The sequence below is a fragment of the Fusarium venenatum genome, assembly GCF_020744135.1.
Source record: "Fusarium venenatum strain MPI-CAGE-CH-0201 chromosome Unknown EDB82scaffold_1, whole genome shotgun sequence".
In the NCBI taxonomy this organism is placed as follows: Eukaryota; Fungi; Ascomycota; class Sordariomycetes; order Hypocreales; family Nectriaceae; genus Fusarium; species Fusarium venenatum.
Window position 1 is genome coordinate 2,012,390 of NW_027072129.1, and position 19,665 is coordinate 2,032,054.

At 49.0% G+C, this 19,665-nt stretch overlaps 7 protein-coding genes across 7 annotated transcripts; 3 read left to right on the plus strand and 4 right to left on the minus strand.

The window, feature by feature from the left end:
• Positions 1–13: 13 nt before the first annotated feature.
• Positions 14–1,258, plus strand: EDB82DRAFT_15764 (uncharacterized protein). Its single transcript, XM_025731778.2, has 2 exons — positions 14–218; positions 278–1,258. Exons 1-2 carry the CDS (start codon positions 156–158, stop codon positions 1,013–1,015), a joined length of 801 nt encoding a protein of 266 aa, XP_025590769.1. The 5' UTR covers positions 14–155; the 3' UTR covers positions 1,016–1,258.
• Positions 1,259–1,398: 140 nt separating this feature from the next.
• On the minus strand, positions 1,399–2,480 carry EDB82DRAFT_483669 (uncharacterized protein). The gene has a single exon (XM_025731777.2). It carries the CDS (start codon positions 2,002–2,004, stop codon positions 1,501–1,503), a length of 504 nt encoding a protein of 167 aa, XP_025590768.1. The 5' UTR covers positions 2,005–2,480; the 3' UTR covers positions 1,399–1,500.
• Positions 2,481–2,574: 94 nt separating this feature from the next.
• On the minus strand, positions 2,575–3,195 carry EDB82DRAFT_519476 (uncharacterized protein; the record flags this gene model as incomplete). The annotated part of the gene is made up of 1 exon (XM_025731775.1): positions 2,575–3,195. One exon carries the CDS (start codon positions 3,193–3,195, stop codon positions 2,575–2,577), a length of 621 nt encoding a protein of 206 aa, XP_025590767.1.
• A 2,990-nt stretch (positions 3,196–6,185) lies between these two features.
• Positions 6,186–7,589, plus strand: EDB82DRAFT_16170 (uncharacterized protein). The gene is made up of 2 exons (XM_065607092.1): positions 6,186–6,675; positions 6,754–7,589. Exons 1-2 carry the CDS (start codon positions 6,329–6,331, stop codon positions 7,292–7,294), a joined length of 888 nt encoding a protein of 295 aa, XP_065465365.1. The 5' UTR covers positions 6,186–6,328; the 3' UTR covers positions 7,295–7,589.
• Positions 7,590–8,258: 669 nt separating this feature from the next.
• On the plus strand, positions 8,259–9,666 carry EDB82DRAFT_16197 (uncharacterized protein). The gene is made up of 2 exons (XM_025731772.2): positions 8,259–8,987; positions 9,043–9,666. Exons 1-2 carry the CDS (start codon positions 8,339–8,341, stop codon positions 9,432–9,434), a joined length of 1,041 nt encoding a protein of 346 aa, XP_025590764.1. The 5' UTR covers positions 8,259–8,338; the 3' UTR covers positions 9,435–9,666.
• A 1-nt stretch (position 9,667) lies between these two features.
• Positions 9,668–12,240, minus strand: EDB82DRAFT_16198 (central kinetochore-associated-domain-containing protein). The gene has a single exon (XM_025731771.2). The coding sequence runs from the start codon at positions 12,088–12,090 to the stop codon at positions 9,991–9,993; it is 2,100 nt and encodes a 699-aa protein (XP_025590763.1). The 5' UTR covers positions 12,091–12,240; the 3' UTR covers positions 9,668–9,990.
• A 1,065-nt stretch (positions 12,241–13,305) lies between these two features.
• EDB82DRAFT_519480 (uncharacterized protein) lies at positions 13,306–15,785 on the minus strand (the record flags this gene model as incomplete). The annotated part of the gene is made up of 4 exons (XM_025731770.1): positions 13,306–14,512; positions 14,563–14,695; positions 14,754–15,257; positions 15,506–15,785. The coding sequence occupies 4 exons, from the start codon at positions 15,783–15,785 to the stop codon at positions 13,306–13,308; spliced, it is 2,124 nt and encodes a 707-aa protein (XP_025590762.1).
• Positions 15,786–19,665: the final 3,880 nt, after the last annotated feature.

Genomic DNA, 19,665 nt, shown 5'->3' on the forward strand with positions numbered 1-19,665 from the left:
AGATATAAGAAATGCTCTGCCTCGTCTACAGCCCCTTCCTTCATACAATCTAATACACCATCGTCTTTCGTTCAAAGATCCACTCTGTCAACTTACATACACTGACAAAGTACATTCGTTAACACAAACATACATACCAAGCACCAAACACTATCATGAAGACTTCCACTATCATCCTTGCTGCTGCGGCCGCTGTTGCCAACGCTCACTACGACGATGTGAGTGTTATTCATAAGCACTACCGGACTTGAAAACATACTGACTTACATGACCCTAGACTCACGTCGGATTCACCACTGTCTACAAGAACGGCACCGTCACTGAGCCTACTCAGTACACTACCAGCACTGTTTACAGCACCAAGACATACACCGTCACTCAGTGCCCTCCCACCGTCGTCAACTGCCCTGTTGGTCATGTCACAACCGAGACTATTGCTGTTTCCACAACTATCTGCCCTGTCACTGAGGTCCACAACCCAACCGAGCCTGCTCACCACAACCCTACCGAGCCTAGCAAGCCTCATGAGCCTACTCACCCTGGCCAGGACGTTATCACCAAGACTCAGACCTACGCCTACCCTCACCCCACCAACCACGGCCAGAGTGTGACCAAGACCATCACTTACACCGTTCCTGTCGATCACGCCCACAACGGTACCGCTGTTTACCCTCCCCACACCTACCACCCCGTTCCTTCTGGCGGTGCTCACCCTACCGGTGTCGCTCCTCCTCCTCCTCACTCCGGTTCCGAGGGTGGAAAGACTCCTCAGGGCGAGCAACCCAGCAATGACGACGGCACCGACAGTGGCAGCGAGGGTAGCGACAGTGGAAGCAAGGGTAGCAACGGTGGTGACAGCTCCTCCGGCTCCGGCTCCGGCTCCGGCTCCGACTCTAACGAGGACCACGAGCCTTCCACCTCTGATGTTCCCGAGCCTGTGACTGCCGGTGCTGGCATGAACACCGTCACTGGTCTCTTGGCCATTGTCGGTTTCGCCGCTGCCTACCTCATCTAAATTGGACCTTCTTCTGGTTGATCGATTAACTGATTGATCAACTACACCTTACTTCTTTCTTCAAAACTTCTTACGATCCTTACATGATGCATGAAAAGCATAACACTTGGGCATGATTTGATTTTTGTTCGTGAAAGCGAACGGCGTTAGTATATAGGGGGTTGTTTTTATTCCGCTTTGGACACCAATGTGATTGGGCCGAGCGATGACGGGATTGGGGGAATGCATTATATGAGATCCGAACGCGATATGCAAAACGACTTTATAGATATGCTAATTTTTACATTTAATACTTCATACTAGCGACCATTCATTTAGACTAGATTTTGATTTCCGCTGCACCTGTCAAAGGTTGGACTTATAAAATATAGACGGTCGCAAATATTCATGTACCATTCTCAACCATTGTGATACGTTTATTAAGTTGCCATGTATATATCCCTGCAAAATGGCATGTTGATCCATGTATGTTGATGCACAAAATCTCAACATCCTGTTTTTCCGCACATCAAGTTGAGAACCCAAGCCTGTGGTATGTCCTGCTCCTTTTCGCACTCACTCATATAACTCAGATAAAGTGCATATCGAAACAAGACTCCTCTCAACTCATCTTCACTCATGTCCTTTCCCACCCCATTCTTCCACTTGCCAACGTCCAACTTGTCTCCCTCAACACCTGCGACCCATGAATCTCCGCGCAAACCGATCCAGAGGGCCATGAGGAATGAGTCGTCGACGGGTAAATTCCGAGGTACGCTGCATCTTGGCGACCAAATCGAGGGTCGTCGATGCCGTCGCACAGGATCTTGTGCGACAGCGACGATTGTGTCTTGCGCCACTTTCGGGTCTAGAAACGAGACGAGAACCTCAAATGTGCGTTTTGCGAGAATCGAGTTGAATGTTCGGGATGTAAGACGGGCTTGCTTGATGGCTGGGGTTGGAAGGTTGTCCAGGATCTGGATGACAATTTCTGTGGGGAGCGTATCCATTGTAGGCGTTGTGAATGTCTAAGTCAAGCAGGTCGTACTGTAAGCGATATGTGAGAGACAGTATATTGATGAGTGAGAAGCACAAAGAGAAGTAAGCGGCAATTACTATCACGGGCCTTATATTCGACCTCATATCCCCTATTTGGTTACGTTGCGAATAATGACCCGAGCTGATGTCTTGTCCTTCCTTCTTGTCATAGCCCCTGGACTAATCTAGTCCATACAGGTTCTCATGTAAGACAAGAAGCCAACGCAGATCAGCCATGTTGGTTGAGTCAGGTGAGAATAAAGGGTGTCAATTGGACCGAATCCCCGACTTTTCTAGCCTTTGGTGTTGTCCTTTCTCGTAAGGTCGCCCGTAAGGGTTCTTCTTACTCCTCGTAAGGTTTGCGGGGGCCCTGACTGTGCTTTTAGCCTTATGGAGAATCGAACAGTGAGCGAGATTCAATTGGTGGTAGTTATCAACCTTCCTCTGTTGTAAGACAGATTGGATAACCGAGATAAAATTGTTTGAGTCTGTAATTGATTATGTTTTGGATTTTAATGAATCAAATTTCTGGAGAGCTACATCTACTCGGCTGTCTCCTCTTGCCACCATTGCTTCATCAACCGTAACCTCTCCGTCCTCTCCTTGGCCATCCTCCTCCCCTCATCTGTCTTCATCATTCCCTCAAGTAACAGCAGCTTATCGTCAAAGTGCTCCATAGTGTTCTCCAGCGTGCGGCTCTTTGCTCCTCCAAACGCAAACGTTCTTGCGATGCCAACTGCACCAATGGCGTCCAGCCGGTCGGCGTCTTGCACAACCGCCAGCTCCGGATACGTCTCCACCAGGGCCCGAGTGTGCGCCGGGTCCTTGACTTCGGAGGAGTAGCTGACGCCGAGACAGATGGCTTGAACAGTGTCGGCAAGATCCTGCGGTGCGCCAAAGGATACAAGTACCGATGCTACCATTCGTGAGGGATCTTCACCGAGACGGAGATACTTCTTGTCGCCGACATCGTGAAGTAGTGCGGCTAGAGTGACAAGAGACCGGCATGTCGAAGGAGTGTGAGATTGAATGTGGTGAGAGAGGCGGAGAACACGCTTGATGTGATTGAAGTCGTGAGATGCGTCGTAGTTGGACATGTACTTCTCAACGTAGGACGTCACTTTTCCAACGAGGGCATCGTCAACTGAAAAGTTGGCCGTCATTTTGTGATGAAGTCGGTAGCCGAGTATAGATGACTTTGTGAGAGGACGGCAAGTTTGTCGATAAGATGAAGCGAATGCCTTTGTCAAGAGATATCGCATGAAAAAGCAAATTCTGTCAAAGGAGAGATGATTTGAGAGTGAGTGACAGTCAAGTCTAAGATGAAAACTAGTACAGAAACTCGGGATAAAAAAATTAGCCCCATTCACGATGTTTGGTTTGTAATCAAAGGCTTTGCGACTCTTCCGTAGAGCGATAAAAAACTAAACTGCATAGTCTAATTTCTAGGCAGCCGTACAACTCAAATAGGAAGGTCAAGTCCAATTGATGTTGATTCAGCGGATATCAGACGCGACGAGTAACGCGTTGAAACGAGGCCATTGTGAGATCACGACGGGTGACCACGTGACCTCTCAAACTCGCAATATGCAACTCTAGATATAATCAAATATGTCAGAGCTTTTATAATGAACTAGCATGAGGCAGAGTAAGCAGTCGGTTTGTTTCTCTTGGATCAATGTCGTAACAATTGTCTTGTGTCGATCTTACCCAGGTGGCTTATATGATTCGGACATGCTACATACCATATATTGAACTCGTATGCATACACATTCAACGATACAGGCTTGTAGTCACTAGTTTCCTTGTATTGTCAATGTTTCTTGAAGAATTGTCAAAATATATTTCACACATTGTTATAAGCCTATAAGCATTACGTTTTGTTTGGCATAAGATGGGTGATCGGTTGACCGACTATAAACAAATACAAACTTATTAACTGGCCAAGACATGATTCAGCCTTTCAACAACCTACTTGACCAGAACCAGTTGCGGCCCAGAGCTAAAGCATGAAATCCACCATGATTACACTCAGGGCCGCAAATTCTGCAAAGGCAGATTGCCAGCGGCAACTCTTCATGCATCTCAACACAAAAGCGTCGGCTTACAGCATGAAAAAGGTCATATGAGTCCTCGTAGAGAAAAGCTCGCAGTATAGAGGACCATTTTGCGTGCAACCTTTGTCAAGTGATTCGGATCATCTGTGGAAACGTCGTATATCATTACCTTGTCGCATAGGTCCCGGCGATAACAACTCCAACCTCACTCGTCAATAGTTATCCCTCCTCCACCTACTTGGACATGCAGCATACGAAGGCGTCACGTTCTAAGCCAAAGTTCCTTGTTGATGATCCTTACCTCGCCTTTGGATTTTTACAAAGTGGAAAAATTCCCCCGCTCACTTACTTGAAAGCAAGCAACTATCACAAGCATAGACCTTGTAGGTAGAAAGAGGGCGGTGGGTGCACTCTTTAGTTGTGTGACGGACCTCACATACCCGCCGGAGCTAAAAAGTCATAGCATGCATGTACTATGTAGGTAGTCGGATGACGGAGGACCGATGCCACCGATGCTAGACCTAGAAGGATAATGGTAAAGTTTTGGAGGTTTGTGCCGGGCACTCGCGGACGGGCCGTAGAGGGGAATATGGGGATGGTATGCCTAGACCCATTGTACGTATCGAATAAGGTACCTGAAGATGCGAATTGTACTCAGCGGTATCCATAACTTTTGGACTGGGCTTTCTATCAGAGATTTCTGTGTGCATAGGAATGAGGAGCTTGCCAGGGATGGTCAAGGGAGGTGGTTGGACATGGGAATACAAACGAGGCCTTGATATGTATGTACCTTGTATAGCGGCCTGTATATGGACCACCACCAATCCACATGTCTCTGTTTTAATTCAATAGCGCAGGTATGGATACTCTGTGATAGTATTTAGCGTGAATAAGATATGCCGTGGTAGAATATACTACCACCAATGCGATGATGACGGAGCATATCATTCCGCTGAAGCTGAGAGAAAGTCAAACTAGTCGGCCGGTCAAGTGAGCCAATTCTTGACTTGTCGAATTACAGAGTAAGTCATATGTACATACATACTTGAGTACGGCCGCATGAACTCGAGGGTTGCACTACGTCTCGCCCGATTGAAGAGCGGCCCAATAATGGAGGGAGATATCAAAAGCAAAGGCAGGACATTATTACGGCAGATTAGATGTGATGCGATGCAATGCTATGCCATGCTATGCGATGTGAGATGAAGACAAGTACGTAGGAGGAGGAATTGCATGATCCATAGATTGTTATTTGTTAGTATTGGTGAAGAACAAATGCAATGTTGAGGCCTCTGCATGGGGCTGGAGTGGTTGACGACGTTGAATAACAAGATATGATTGGATGGCCTGCAGCGTGACGAGAGATGGCTTTTAGCGGTGTCACGGGCCAATGGCGGGGGAGATATAGACGCTCAACGGGGGATCACCTTTGGGCTTGTTTAGCGGTGCTGTGGATGTGATTGGCGCAGTGTTTCTATGCCGGGACCCCCGCTCCCTGGGACCTCCCTGGGACTCAGTGGGCTGCTTCTAAATATCGCATCGTTGACCCACTCTTTGATGCACGCACTCTCTGCTTAACCGCCCACGCTAGACCCGGGAACCCTCCTCTACCTTCACCCACAACCAAGTGTGATGCTGAGTGATGATAGTCGACATGAACTCGCCATCTCCTTGTCTGCAGCCTCCCATTGGCTGCATCTTGTAAATTGTATTATTCTATGTTCCTTGCTTTGTGTGGTCTATCGAATTCAACAAGGCAACCGGACGGGGAGCCGACTCTCACACTATGGCCGCCATACACGGCCGCTTCTTATAAACAGGACCAACACCCCAAACAACTATTTTCCTTTTCTCTCTTTCTTCTTCAGCAAGTCCTTTTCAATCGCAAGTCCGGTTTCTGTTTTTGGGTCTCTTACCCTTTTCCCCCTTTGTGTTTCTTTGTCCCCCTCATAGAGCAGGTCTCTTATACTTCTAATTTTTGTTGTCTCTAATCCCAAGAAATCACCCGCATCAACAATCTCGAAACTCAATTCAATCAAGTTGCTGGTCAGCTTAGAGACAACATCCCTTTTAACGACATTTTTTGTTTTTTGTTATCCAATCACGCCCGCTATAATAGTCTAATTACAGAAATTCACGGATTTCACTTGCTCGTGCCAACTATCAAATCAACATTTGCACTCTTTTCAGCACCCTGCTACCCAAACAACTTCATATAAAATAATCAAGTCAAGTCAGCATGTCGGCTATTCAACTTTCTTTCTCTCTCCGCGTCTCCTCTGGCGTCAAGACTGTCCACCTTCTCGGCTCCTGGGACGGTTATGCCGGCCAGCTCCCTCTCTCCAAGGACAAGTCCTCTTCAAAGTCCGGCTCCTGGAAGGGCACCTTTCGATTCCAGAACTCAACTCTTGAGGCTGGCCAACGATACTGGTACTACTACATCATCGACGGTTACCACGTTGCCCACAACCCCAGCGTCACCTCAACTGTTGAGCCCACCACCGGCCGTGAGCTGAACATTCTCGACGTTCCCACCGACTCTCACAAGTCTTCATCTCGCTCATCCTCTTCCAAGTCTTCCTCCAAGTCTTCTTCTTCCTCCTCAAAGTCCTCGTCCAAGTCTTCTTCCTCGCACAAGTCATCCTCATCCAAGTCTTCTTCCAGCAGCAAGAGCTCTTCTCACTCCTCCAAGGACAAGGAGTCTCGATCCTCGCGATCCTCGCGCCACAGCTCCAAGCTCTCCGTAGACATCCCCAAGGGCCGCCCCCTGTCAATCTCCCAGATCCAGGCCCCCAAGCCCATGTCTCCCCACGCGACCAAGCACATTTTGGATGCTTCCTACTACGACAATGGCGAACTTGACGAGCTTGCCGATCGTCTCGGCAGCGCCAACATTGAGGACGAGTTCATCACCGACTTCAGCACCTCACCAGTCTCCTCCAGCGGTTCTTCCCTGTCCTACCGCTCCGACAGCTCTTCTCCCAACTCGTCCCTCTCTGGCTACAGCACACCCGGATCCGACGTCAGCTCTTGCACTTGCGAGCGCTACGGTATCACTCGCAAGGGCGACCGTGTCAAGCTCGACTGCGGCGGATCTCGATGTGGCTTTGATGACAGCGACTCCTGCTCCAGCGACAGCGAGGACGAGGATGAGTACGAGCCTGTCTCTCCCGCCAGCTCCCGCCGCCACGGCGTCGTTGCATAAATGCATTGGTGTAATGCGAAGACTTTGGCAAGAGGTTGAGAGAACCCTTAGCCGTTCACTCCTTGTATCGGGCATCCTATGGCAGCACACCAGCGCTGGGATGACTCGACTTATGTTGTTGTGGTAATATCAGCAATCATTTTTCGTTCCGACCTGCGTCACGTATTTCTGACGCGGATGGCACGCCGAGCTGGTCTCGGAATGTATCAGCCGCGCCGGTACGTTGATCGTCAGTTAGGTCGATGCTGCGACCGTTTGACGCAGTCCACGATGGGTACATATCGTGGCTGCGCGAGCGTAATTCTTCTTCCTCACTCTGTTTCTTTCTCGAGTGAGCTGGGAGACCTTGAAAGAGGTCGTCTCAGAACAAATTCTGTCAAATCATGAGAAATCTCATCTGCCTTGATGATGAGGAGCCCTCTCTTGACAATTAATATCTGGATGTGGTTCATGACCTGGCGATGGATGAAGGTCTGGACTAGCCATTACGAAGTATGAATGAGGTGGATGATCAAGGACAGTAATGAGCAATGGATGAATAATGAATGAAATAGCTTAGCTGTCTAGGATAGATGACGATTGAATCTATTCATGAAATGAAACAAACTCTCTTTTGGTCCTCAAGTGATATAATGTTAAAAGTGTCTTTGTAAGTTTGTAGCCGTTGCGAGATCAATTCCATGTTAAGAACGGGAATCTCCACTAACGTTGTCTGTCCTGTCTGAACGTTGTATGGGACCTCAACAGGACCCTTCAGGGGAGGGGATCTTATCCATGGCGGGGTAACTCCCTACTATCGATTGGATATGGCTGTAGCATAAGTCAACTCTTGTCTCACCGTAGTTACTTGGAACATTGTTTCTACATACAACCAACACATTGATCCTCTAGCTAATGATCAATCAGACTAGAAGTCATCAATCATTTCCCCCAATTCGAATTGATTATACTTAGAAGGAATATCACAACCCTTCCTTCTTCTCAAAGCTCAGCTCTTGTAGCTCCAATCTTTATATCCAACAGCAGCTTCACCTAACCGCAAACATGTCCGACGACCAGCTCATCCTTCCCATCATCGATTCCCATATCCACCTCTACCCAGCCTCCGAACTCGACTCGCTCTCCTGGTACACCCCTGAGAACCCTCTCGCCGGCCAGCACTCCCTCGAAGAATACCGCGAAGCTACCTCTTCAGCTCCATCTCTCCTAGGCTTTGTCTTTGTTGAGACAGACCGCAAGAACGATGTCGAAGCCGGCGCCGCAGATGGATCTGGCTGGGAGGCTCCCCTAGCTGAGGTCTCTTGGCTCAAGCGTATTGCCCTCGGCCAACCGCGTGAGGGCGAGGGACACACGGCCGAGGATGCAAAGCTGTGCTTGGGTATTGTTCCTTGGGCGCCTGTGGTCAGCGGTCCTGAGGTGTTGAAGCGTTATCTCGACCGTGTCAAGGAGGAAGCTGGCGATGCTTGGCCTAAGATCAAGGGTTTCCGCTATCTGCTACAGGACAAGCCTCATGGCACCATGTTGGACGACAAGTTCATCGAGGGTGTAAAGCTGCTTGGCCGTCGTGGATTCACCTTTGATGTTGGTGTTGATCAGCACCGCCGAGGAAAGAAGCAGCTCGAAGAGGTGGTCGCATTCGTCGAACGTGTCCACGACGGTGTCCCAGAGGAGGAAAAGGTCACGTTGGTGCTAAGTTCGTCAACACTACTATCCTTTATCTTGATTATGAACTAACAAACTACTCTCAGACCATCTCTGTAAACCAGACTTTAGCGTCATCAACGTCACATCCGATCCAGGATTCCATGCCTGGCGCACCGCCGTCTATGCTCTTAGCAAAGATTCTCATGTCTACATGAAGCTCTCGGGCGGCTTCTCTGAGATGCCCGATTCTCTACGAAAGCAGGACCCCAACCATATCTTCGAGGCCACTCTTGGCTGGCTCGGCATCACCCTTGCTACATTCGGTCCTAGCCGCATCATGTTTGGCAGCGACTGGCCTGTATGCACTGTCGACAACGAAAATGGCTGGCCTAGATGGCGCAGCGTTGTCGAGCGCATGTGCTGGATGGCGACCCTAGGTGACGAGGAGCGTGCCATGATCTTTGGTGGAACAGCCAAGAAGGCTTATAACCTCTAGAAGAAACAGAGGTATTGTGAGAACAAGCAACGTACAGATGGTTCCCAATCCTTGAGAAGACTAGTATATGAGGAGATGAATGAATGTCAGGTTGAACTGATAGTCAATACCCAAAATTTGAAGCACAAACTCTTTTGATGAGATGATGAAATAGAGTCGAGGTTCAATTATACATATAATGAATGAAAATACCCTTGAAACCATACATAGCTTTTAACGGGTTAATGATGGATGAGTTGTCACATTTAAAAAGAGAAGCCTTGTCATAAGTATTAACCCAATTCAATTACCGTTCATATATCTAAAAGTGCCCCGACGCCAGTGACATCTATATCACAAACATCAAAAGTAACAAGTACCACGCCAAGCTACAGAGGGAGCTCCCAGCATCCCTCGAGCAGTCAATGCCTCGCAGAAAAAGCAGAAAAAGCAGAAAAAGCAGAAAAAGCAGAAAAAGCAGAAAAACAAATTTGCCGTCATACAATTTGCGTGTCATGAGTTGTGTCGTTCATCTGCCCTTTTGAGGCTCGTCATATCTCTTGCGTCACATAACCATTTACTCGCCTCCACGTCCCCGATAGTTGCCCATCTTTTCGATGGAGCTCATAATGCCGCTGCGGGCACCACCAGGACGAGGCAATCCACCTGTGCTCTTGGTTCGCTCATGAGGTGCTCGGAGTGCTGAGCCAGGTGCACGAAGTCCAGAAACGCGGCTGACACTACTCCTGAAGTGATCCGCGCTTCGCTTGGGCGTCTTAGCCTCTGGCTCTCTTTCATGTTGCTTCTCGTGTGGGTGGCGGGACACAGATTGAGGGCGCTGTAGCTGTTGCTGAGGCTTGGGCGTCTGAGCAACAAAGCTCTGCATACTCATCATCTCCTCTGCGAGCTGAACGAGCTCGCCCTTTTCCACACGTTCCCGCCCAAGCATGCTGCGAAGCGACTCGTTGTCGAGCTGCACAGTGTTTACAACAGCCTCAAGCCGTTGAATATCGGCGGTGAGCTCCTTGATCGCCGCACTGTCCCGTACTGCTTGTGCTCTGCGTTCTTCAGCTTCAGCTTCGGCTTCAGCACTGTCAACCTTGGTCATGTTAGCATCCTGGCTAGCCCGTAGACGCTCATTCTCCTCAGTAAGCTCCTCCATCTTGCTTTGGAGTCCTTGCACACGCTTCTCCCATCGGGTCTCGTATGACTTCTTCAGAGCAGTGACCTTAGACTCGTGCTTGCTCTTGTACAGCGCATGGAGCTCACGAGCTACACGCTCAACAGCGATCTCAACTTCATGGTTGGTGTCCGTTGTGTTCTTGGGCTTTTCAGGCGAAGACTTTTCTGTGTCCTTTCCAGCACGCATTCCAGCGATCTTGCTCTCCGCTTCTTGGTGCAGCATCTCGGCTGCCTCACGCCTTTTCTCGCTCTCCTCCAGCTTCTGTTCTAGTTCTTCTTGCTCTTTTTGACTCTCCACGATCTCTTCCCTGACCTTGCGCAATACACTCTCCATTTCGCGTCCACGGTTCTCCCATCCTTCTTTTTCAGCCGTGAGCTGCTCCTTGATGGTCTGTTCCTCGCGAAGCTGCTCCTGAGACTCACCGACACGCTTCTCTGCATCACCAACCGCAGCCTTGAGTGATTGCACCTCGGCCTCTTTTCCACTCAATGAGGCCTTGAGTGAACTGATCTCGGACAAGAAGTTTGACTTGAGGGACTCGAGTTCCCGAGCAGTAATGCTAGGGACGCTGCGGGGTGTGGGCATAGGAGGGATATCAAAGTCAATGAGGTTGGAAAAGCCACGAGAGGGGGTCGCGGCCACGTTGGGAGCCGTCCGGGATGGAGATAGACCCCCCCTTGAGGGAGTCTTTTGAGGGAAACGGAGCTGCTCTGTAAAGTCCAACAGGCTTGTTGTATTTCCTGAGTCATGTTTTGTTCTGGCTTGTGGTGTTCTTGATGGTAAAGGATCAGCTTTTGTTTTGGCTCGAGGTGTGAGACTGCCCATGTCGGACAGCTTGGTAGGGCTCTGTCCCAGTTTGGCGAACATGGTCAAGTTTGGAACAGCTGAGAATGTGCTAAATGTGCTGACCATTGATTCATCTGGGCATAAGGACTCGTCGACCTCCATCTCCCCTTCAGGGTTCATGTTGACATTGCCAGAAGAAACGTCCATGGTGTCGCGACCGTCTTCCAGCACACTCTGTTCGTCTTCAAATATATCAATTGCTTGCTTGATGCCTGAGTTCTGTCGCACAGCGTCCTCCAAGCTCATTGTGCTCTCACGGGAGGTGCGCGGTGTGTCGAGGGAGTTACTGATCTTAACAGGAAAACGTTTCTCGGGAGACACCTTTCGAGGGCTGCGAGGACCGTGACCTCTGTCGGTCGTTCTTCCGTCCCTCCCGTCTTGCTGGTCGGTAAGGATCCTGAGCGGTGACAGAGTCGCCCCTGAAAGAATTCTAGAGTGTCGTGACTTTGAAGGAGAACGGTTCTCCTGGTCGGAAAGGGCAGAGTCGCTGATAGCTGATACAAATGGAGAGGACCCTCGATGGAGTTCGCTTTGTGTTTCAGTATTGACGGAAACTGCTTGTACGTCGAAGTTGTCGTACTGCTCAGAGGTGGCTGACGATTGAATGTTAAGACTGGAATCTTGAACGGATGATAACGGTGTATCCATTGTGATGCGCGCTGAAAGCAAGAACGAAATGCAATCGAAGAAACAAAGCACAAGAGGAAGAGTATGCTACTGACTTGATCTTCTGGCTGAACCAAGGTACTTTTTATTGTTGCAGTTGTTTAGAAAGTAAAGCTCAATGGTCAAGAACTAACACCAGTCTCTATTGACAGTAGTCGCCTGGGCAACACTGTGGGTCCGTTCACGTGATGCTACAACGACCTTAATCCAACCAACGACCACTGTAGCCTTGGGAAACGGCATGGCATGATCTACAATTTCGCAAGCATAGCCTGGTCGAATAATGGGTACATGCTGACATGTTGTGGTTTTTGCATGATTTACCGACTTGCAGTCATAATTTGCCCATGCCTTCTGTGCAGTACTTTTACTCCAGACGCTCATACAAACAATTTCGTTGCCATAGATCACAAATCCACATGCATATCGTTCCATTAGATCAAACACTCTAATTGTATGTAATCTCGAAAAAAGATACTTTTATTGTTCCCTCATAATTCGTTACCTAGTAAAGCAACATTCCCAAAAACACACACCCCGCTCGGGCGTTTTCCGCTCACGCAGAGACTTACACGAGTAGAAAGAAGTGAAGAGAGAAATTTAAGTCGTAAATCGTCATCAAGATCCAGGTTCAGGCTTGTCCTCGTACTCCAACGTCCCAACTCACTGGCAGTCTGCCAGAGCAAGAGGTTATACCTGAAACTGTTCCGAACTCATCATCCCGCCTGGGCTCATTACAGGCAGTGCTGTCCCCATACCGTGCGATCATATCGCATTCCGGAGAAATCAATCAGAAAGAAAAAAGTTGATGCAGTGATTCTTCCCGGAAATTAAGCCTCCATGCAAAACGTGACTCATTAGTCATGTATATCCGTGACAGAGCATGCTGGTTGACATAGAATCGGAAGTCGTTCGTGAACTCGTCAGCATCGTCTTTTGATCCAAGGGTTTTCGATGGGATTTCTTCTGCGAGTACCCGACGTAAAGCATGCAAAAGTCTTAAAAGGAAAAAAGATAAAGAAAAAAAAGAAATCCGAAAGAACGTTTCGTTACGCCCCCATGTTACAGGAGGTAGTTTCTTCTCCACTGCCGTCTATCAAGTAAGCACTTGGCTTGATCTTGATATCATAGCTTTGTTGAAATCATGAAACAAGATCAGCCTGGGGGTGAAATGGATACTCATGATCATGGGCAAGATTAACTAAAGGACTGTTGCCTTCTAGGGACATTGGTCGGAGGTCGAGCCAGTTCATAACCAGGAGCAGCAGGATATGAGGGAGATACCGCGACGGTGGAGGCAGGTCGGGTAAGATGATCGTAGCCAGTAGGGGCAGAAGCATAAGCAGGTGAGTTTCCAATACTGGAGTGGGGTCGGTTCATCGCGTCATACTGAGGAGCAGGGACGCTCGACTCCATCGTCTTGTGTCGCTGCTTCAGGTCAAAGTTGTTTAGATCATTCATGTTTGGGCCTGGTCGAGGTGTCTCGGCTTCATCGTCCCGTCGCTTATAGGGGTTCATGCCGTTCATCATAGGACCCTGGTATGCTCCATTGGACAGGGTGTAGTATGGGGATTGAGGGAGCATATCATTCGAGGTAGAGGTCTCGGTCTTGCGTCTCTTAAGCTCGAAATTGCCGTTGGCGTCATGACCGTTGGGACTTGACCGGTGGACATCGTCGTCGTCGTCTCGGCTACGCTTAAGCATGCCGCTGTCACCGTTGGAAAGAGGCTGGTGAAGATTCTGGAGAGGTGGTGGGGCATAAGTTGGGAGGTTAGGCATGCCACCAGGCATGTTGTTCATTGGATCATGCCCATTGGGGCCTGTCCTGTGGATGTCGTCGTGCTCTTCTCGGCCTCGCTTGAGTCCACCATCATTTCCATTCTGCATGGGGGGCTGGTGGACGCTTCCGAGGGACGACTGGTGGGGATATCCGTTGGGCATTCCATGCATATTGTTCATGTGATCATGTCCATTGGGGCCAGAACGATGCAAGTCATCATCGTCTTCGCGCACTCGCTTGAGCATTCCACCTCCGTTTTGCATGGGAGGCTGAGAGCCATTCATGGGAGTCTGAGAACCATTCATGGGAGGCTGGGAACCATTCGTAAGAGGCTGAGGTGTGTTTGCCATAGATTGGTGTCCGTTCGCGAGGGGCTGCTGAGAAGTGTATCCAGTAGGCATTGCAGGCATCATTTGGTGATGCGACTGAACAAGCGAGGGTAATGATCGGTTACCGACGATTGCTTCATTCTTCTTTCGTTCAGCGGCAGCCATCACTTGGCTTGTCCTGTTTGAGTTTGAAGGGTGGTATAGAAGAGCGCCAATGTTGTGAACGAACAAAGGGTACAGAAGTTCGGTGATCTTCTCCTTGTTCGCGAAATCCAGGGCGCGGTCGTAAGGGATCCTGTTTCTTGGTTAGTCATGCAATTTAGGGTTTAGATGAACCGAACTTACCAAACACCCTTCAGGTGCATAGGACCAATCTTGACAACATGTCGGACCTTTTCACTCTTCAGAATACCATCCCGACGACCTCGGGTCATACCAGCGACATTCAATAGCTTGGTACCATTGATCATATGGTTGTCTTTTAAATCGAGTTAGTTTGGCAAGTACATTTGGCGCTTAGAAACGCAATTGCTTACCTTCTCTCCGTGCGACACAGATACCTCTGGCTTCAACCTGAAAACACAAGCTGCCTTCGTCTTCCCACAAGGTTGCTGTGACTCTAGGCTTCATGCCTGGAGGGTTGTGCTGTCCAGTTGTGTCGAAGTTGCCAGCGGGGGCATTGTTGCTATAAGCTGCCTGGGGCATGGCTCCCTGATTGCTCAGAGCCGAAGGTACGGGCAGTACATTCTGAGGCCCGGACATGGGAGTGGAGACAGAGGGAGTATGGGCACCATTCGTAGGATAAGGATACGGATTGTACTGTTGCGTCGGATACTGAGGGTAATACATTTCTGATTGCTGGTGATGACTTTGGTTCATCATGTGGAAAGTTTCGGGGGGATTGCTGTTACTGGATTGAGGGTGGTGGTGGATTTGAGGGACAATCAGTGCCTGCTCGAGATCGTCTGCAACCAGGTCTTGCAATTGGGGAAGATATTGATGCTGATATTCTGGCTGAGGTTGAGGTTCAAGATTTATGACTAGGGCCGGTTACGTTAATGGAGGGGAAGAAAGCAGTCGTGATAAATGAAGATGGCTGCGAACTCGAAGGAAAAGAGGTGGACGGCAAAGGGAAGGAAAGACCGGCAAGGAAAAGAAAAAGAAGAGGAAGAAAAAAAGAAATAGAGGAGGGAAAGAGAGGAAGAAAAACCCAAGAAGGTCAGGATCTTGGTGGTGAGAGGCAGAACGAACAGATGGAAGGAGCAGAGGAGGCAGGTGAGGTACGTACCGCAATTGCTTTCTTCTTGATCATAATCCTCACCCTCATCCTCAATACCTTGTCCAATACCCGCCCCACAGTCAAGTCGGTACGGGGAGGAAGAGGAGGAGTAGGAGTCGGGGTTGATGAGGGATGGATACTGGGACTGCGACTGCGACTGCGACTGGGATTGGGATTGCTGGGATTTGGACTGGGGAGTGAGAGCCACGAGCTGGGAGTGTGTCTGTAATGGTACCAGTAAGTGGGGGGTTTCCACCCTGGGCGGAACCGAGGAGGGTGTGCCATCCATGGATGAATACTGTTTACAGGCGCTGTATGTACAGTGAGTACTGTAGAGAATTTAGTCGAGGGTGAAGAGGGGTAAGTCCGTAAATTCTTAGTCTGGTTGACGAGAGGAGAGAAAATATCAAGCAGCAGTCGACAAGGGTTAAGGACTGCTATTCTGTGGTAGGAAATATGTATGTACAACTAGGTACTGAGGCAGTATCGTCATGTTCTCTTGTTTTGCCCATGTTACCTATCCAATTATGACTTCTGCAATAATATTCGTTATTGATTATTTCGAGAGGCAGTTGTGTCCGTTGTAAAATAGAGCTTCAAAGTTTAAGCACGGCCGTAGAACCATGCAGATATTTAGGTACTGTACACCTACGCACTCTTGAGTGGACCAGGGCTCTCTACGTATCCGTACCTACATTAAAACACGCGAACTTAATGCATGGATGGTAGGTAGAAGCAGAGTTTGTTTGTCAACGAGCCAGTCTAATTCTTTGAACGGATACAGAGCTAGAATAAATCACATGCTTACCTAGCATTTACAATATTCAACACTTTAGATTCGCAATCCATCTCTCATCTGATATCGATTATCAAATTCTTTACAAAAATCCGCGCAAATAAAAAATCCTTACAAAGCGAGCACTCACCGTACGAGCGTAGCCGACATCGCCCTTGTCTGTTGAATCTGAGGGAGGTGTGTGCTGGCGGCGTGGATCATGAAGTAAATAAACTAAACCAATTCTGGCAGTGCACGGTACCATACTGTGCTATGCTCTGGATCAAGCTGAGACCGAGTACCTTGGTACTTTGGCTAGTAGGCCTGGAGGGGCTGGAGGTCGGAGGTTGGAGGTTGGAGGTTGGAGGTTGGAGGCTGGATCTTGCCCCTTCAGTCTCTGATGTCTTTCCATGGATATCTGAATCATTAGGCGAAGCCGAGTTGCTTAGGGTTTGTTAATAGCGAAATAACCAGATGCACTCCACAGTCGGATAAGCACCGGTCACTTTTATATCAACGCACAGCAGAACCAGGGGGGCTATCAATCAAGCTCGCAGCCAGTACGCAAACTCGGTGGATGTGGGATTCTCTGTAGGGCCAAAAGAACAGCAGTATTGTACGTTGCTGTACAGTACAGTATAGTGACGGGTGGTGCGAGGGGGTGCGGCACACAGGGGACATCCTTGAGGGGTATGCAAAGCAGCGTCGTACCAGACCACCTCAAGTGCGTTGAGGGAGGAGGTTGATCATGGATCTTTCTTTCACTCTCTCCGTTCTGAGCGAATGCTCGTATGTATCTTCAGTACGTCAACTTGGGCATCGCAACTCGGACTGAACTGGGTTGGAACTGGGGCTGCGCCTGGGGTCCTCCCTGGACAGAGTGATCGGTCTCTCATTACTGTACATTACAGGGAGCCACGGCGCTTGCCAGGGCTACCTGGACCACTGTCACTGACACTACGTGCAAGGATGAAGGATCCCGGGGAGGGCACCTAGGCAGGCGGGAGCGATTGCTCGGTGCCATGCTCCAGCAGTATGTTCTTGTTGTGTACCCACAGGGCAACGCACCGCAACATCCGCTTGATGCGACGGGGGAAAAGAACGCACACAAGGTCGATTCCGAGATTCAACCCAAGATTGATGGAATCATGGCTATCATATTGATATATAAATGGGACAGTCTCACCATTGGCTAGTCAATTTTAGCATCGGGCATAGTACTGCGAATGCTATCTTCACAGTACGTACATATACTGATACCTATTCGTATTCTCGTTGTAGGTTGTCAGATTGACTACGTAGATCATACAAGGATCAAGTGAGAGTTGAGATGTCAGGCTACCTCGGGCGTTTTCTTACCGAACAGGCCTTGTTATTACAATCGATCCCAATCACATTTGAGTCCCTAGTCTGTCAACACAATGGAATTATTGCCAGCCATGCTCTTAGTTGCAGGCATTATCTGGCTAATTCGGAAGTTTCAAAGTGATAGGGCTTTTAAGATATCTTGCCCACAATAGCTTCAGATTTTGTGACGACGGTAGAATGTTTACAATAGTCACCGTTGAGCAGTCATTGCTACCCTGTGGTCCAAGTTGATTTTGTGTCGCGTTGTTCTGTTATGAGCAGGGCGGATTCCTATTTGTCTATCCCGCCATTGTTATTGCTTTTGTCGTGTCATTGTCGTGTCGTGTGTTAGTTGTGTGTTGCGCTGTTGTGCTGTCTTGTTATTGCGTGTGGTCTTGTCCCTTCAACCTCATTCGTTGATTGACTGTCAGTCAACTCTTTCGCGCTCTCCTTCCTTGTAGCTATTAGTTGCGGCACAGCACTGTGCAAATCAACTCTCCTGTACCGGGTACTTTACGAAGCGAGTTGCGAGATACCAAAGAGAGAGTTCTCTCGATAAGCTCCGAATCGCCAATCAGAGCCTCCCCGAACTTCAACTAGAATAGATCTAGACTAACAGAAGGGCAAAATGAACGGCATCAGAGTTTCGCGCTTCCAATTTTTCGGCGCTTCTAATCGTTTGCTTCTTCACTCCAATTGATCCATCTTTAACTCATAGTTCTCAACGGCGCGCCAAACTACTATGGGACCGTTACTTTGCGTTACCTCTGTTGCCTCAAGTACCGGAACAGCTTGTGCACCACCAATTCCATGTGCAACTACAGACAACTCGTATTGAAAAAAGTTGAGGAACCAAAGACTACCAGCGAAAAGAGTGCGTCACCCACTATCTCGAGATAGCGCCGAGAGACAAAACTCAACAATGGGGATCTCATGCAGACTAGGCTCACTAACTTCTGACTACAGGATTCGCTTGCGCAGGAACCGCCTCTGATAAAGGGCATCTTTCAAACAAACTCATTATTCCTGTATGTACAGGATGCTTGGTCAAGGTCAGGACTGAGCTCCCAGAGGCGCAGCGAGCAACTTGGGTTCCAACTACTAAGTTGGGATAACTGGTCTCTTCTCAACCCTGGCCTAGCAAAAGCGCAATTAAGCGATCTTGGGACCGAGTGAAATACTTATAACAATGACCACATTACGACCCCCCAGTCATTGGATCATTGGACATAATCGCGTAACCGTACTGTATTGTATTAAGCCCACGCCCGCTCGTGCGGAGTTGGCTCAAGCTTGGTTGCCGGCTCAAGGCTAGGTCGCGGTTCTCCGAACAGGCCGGATTTCCCCTCTTGGTCCGGGATGTGAGAACAACCAACACCCGCCGCTGGTGCTGACATCGGCCTGCTTGATTCGTTGATGTTTCTCAGTATGTTCTGGTTTTGTTAGGTGTTGAGTGGAGTTGCTCCTCATCTTTTTTTTATTAATTTTTTTTTTTTTTAGACTTGGATCTAATAACAACTTCGTCGTGGCTGGGCATCATGACCCACTAGTGATGGAAACATGAAAACACCAAGGGCCCGGCCCAACACAGTGCCAATGCGGTGGCCCGAGTATTTTCAAGAGCCTCTTCCTACTGTAATTCTATTTCTGACCAAGGCCAACCTATGGCCGCTCGTCCTTGGGTCTGTAAGTTGCGCTGTGGCGGTCTCGATGAGCCATTCGCTAGATATTGTGTCTCACCTGGATAATGTCAGTTTGTCTCTGCTGTTGTCATGTCTCCCTTCAAAAAGACTCGGCGGTCAAGTGCGGTAAGGTAGCCGTAGCCTCCCGCAAGCCATGCGAGGATCATCAACGCCCAGACACAAGGGGATAAGAACAAGCTCCTCACAGACCCAGAATTTCCCGCCTTTTGTTGAGTCCAGTCCCAGACAACAGACAATGTACCGGCTGCTTCAGCTTGATTCAAAGTTCTGATAGTCTTAGTTCTGATGTCCACTCATCAATGAAAAGTCGGGAGCCGGGACAGCCACCCGAGTTTCCCTGTCCA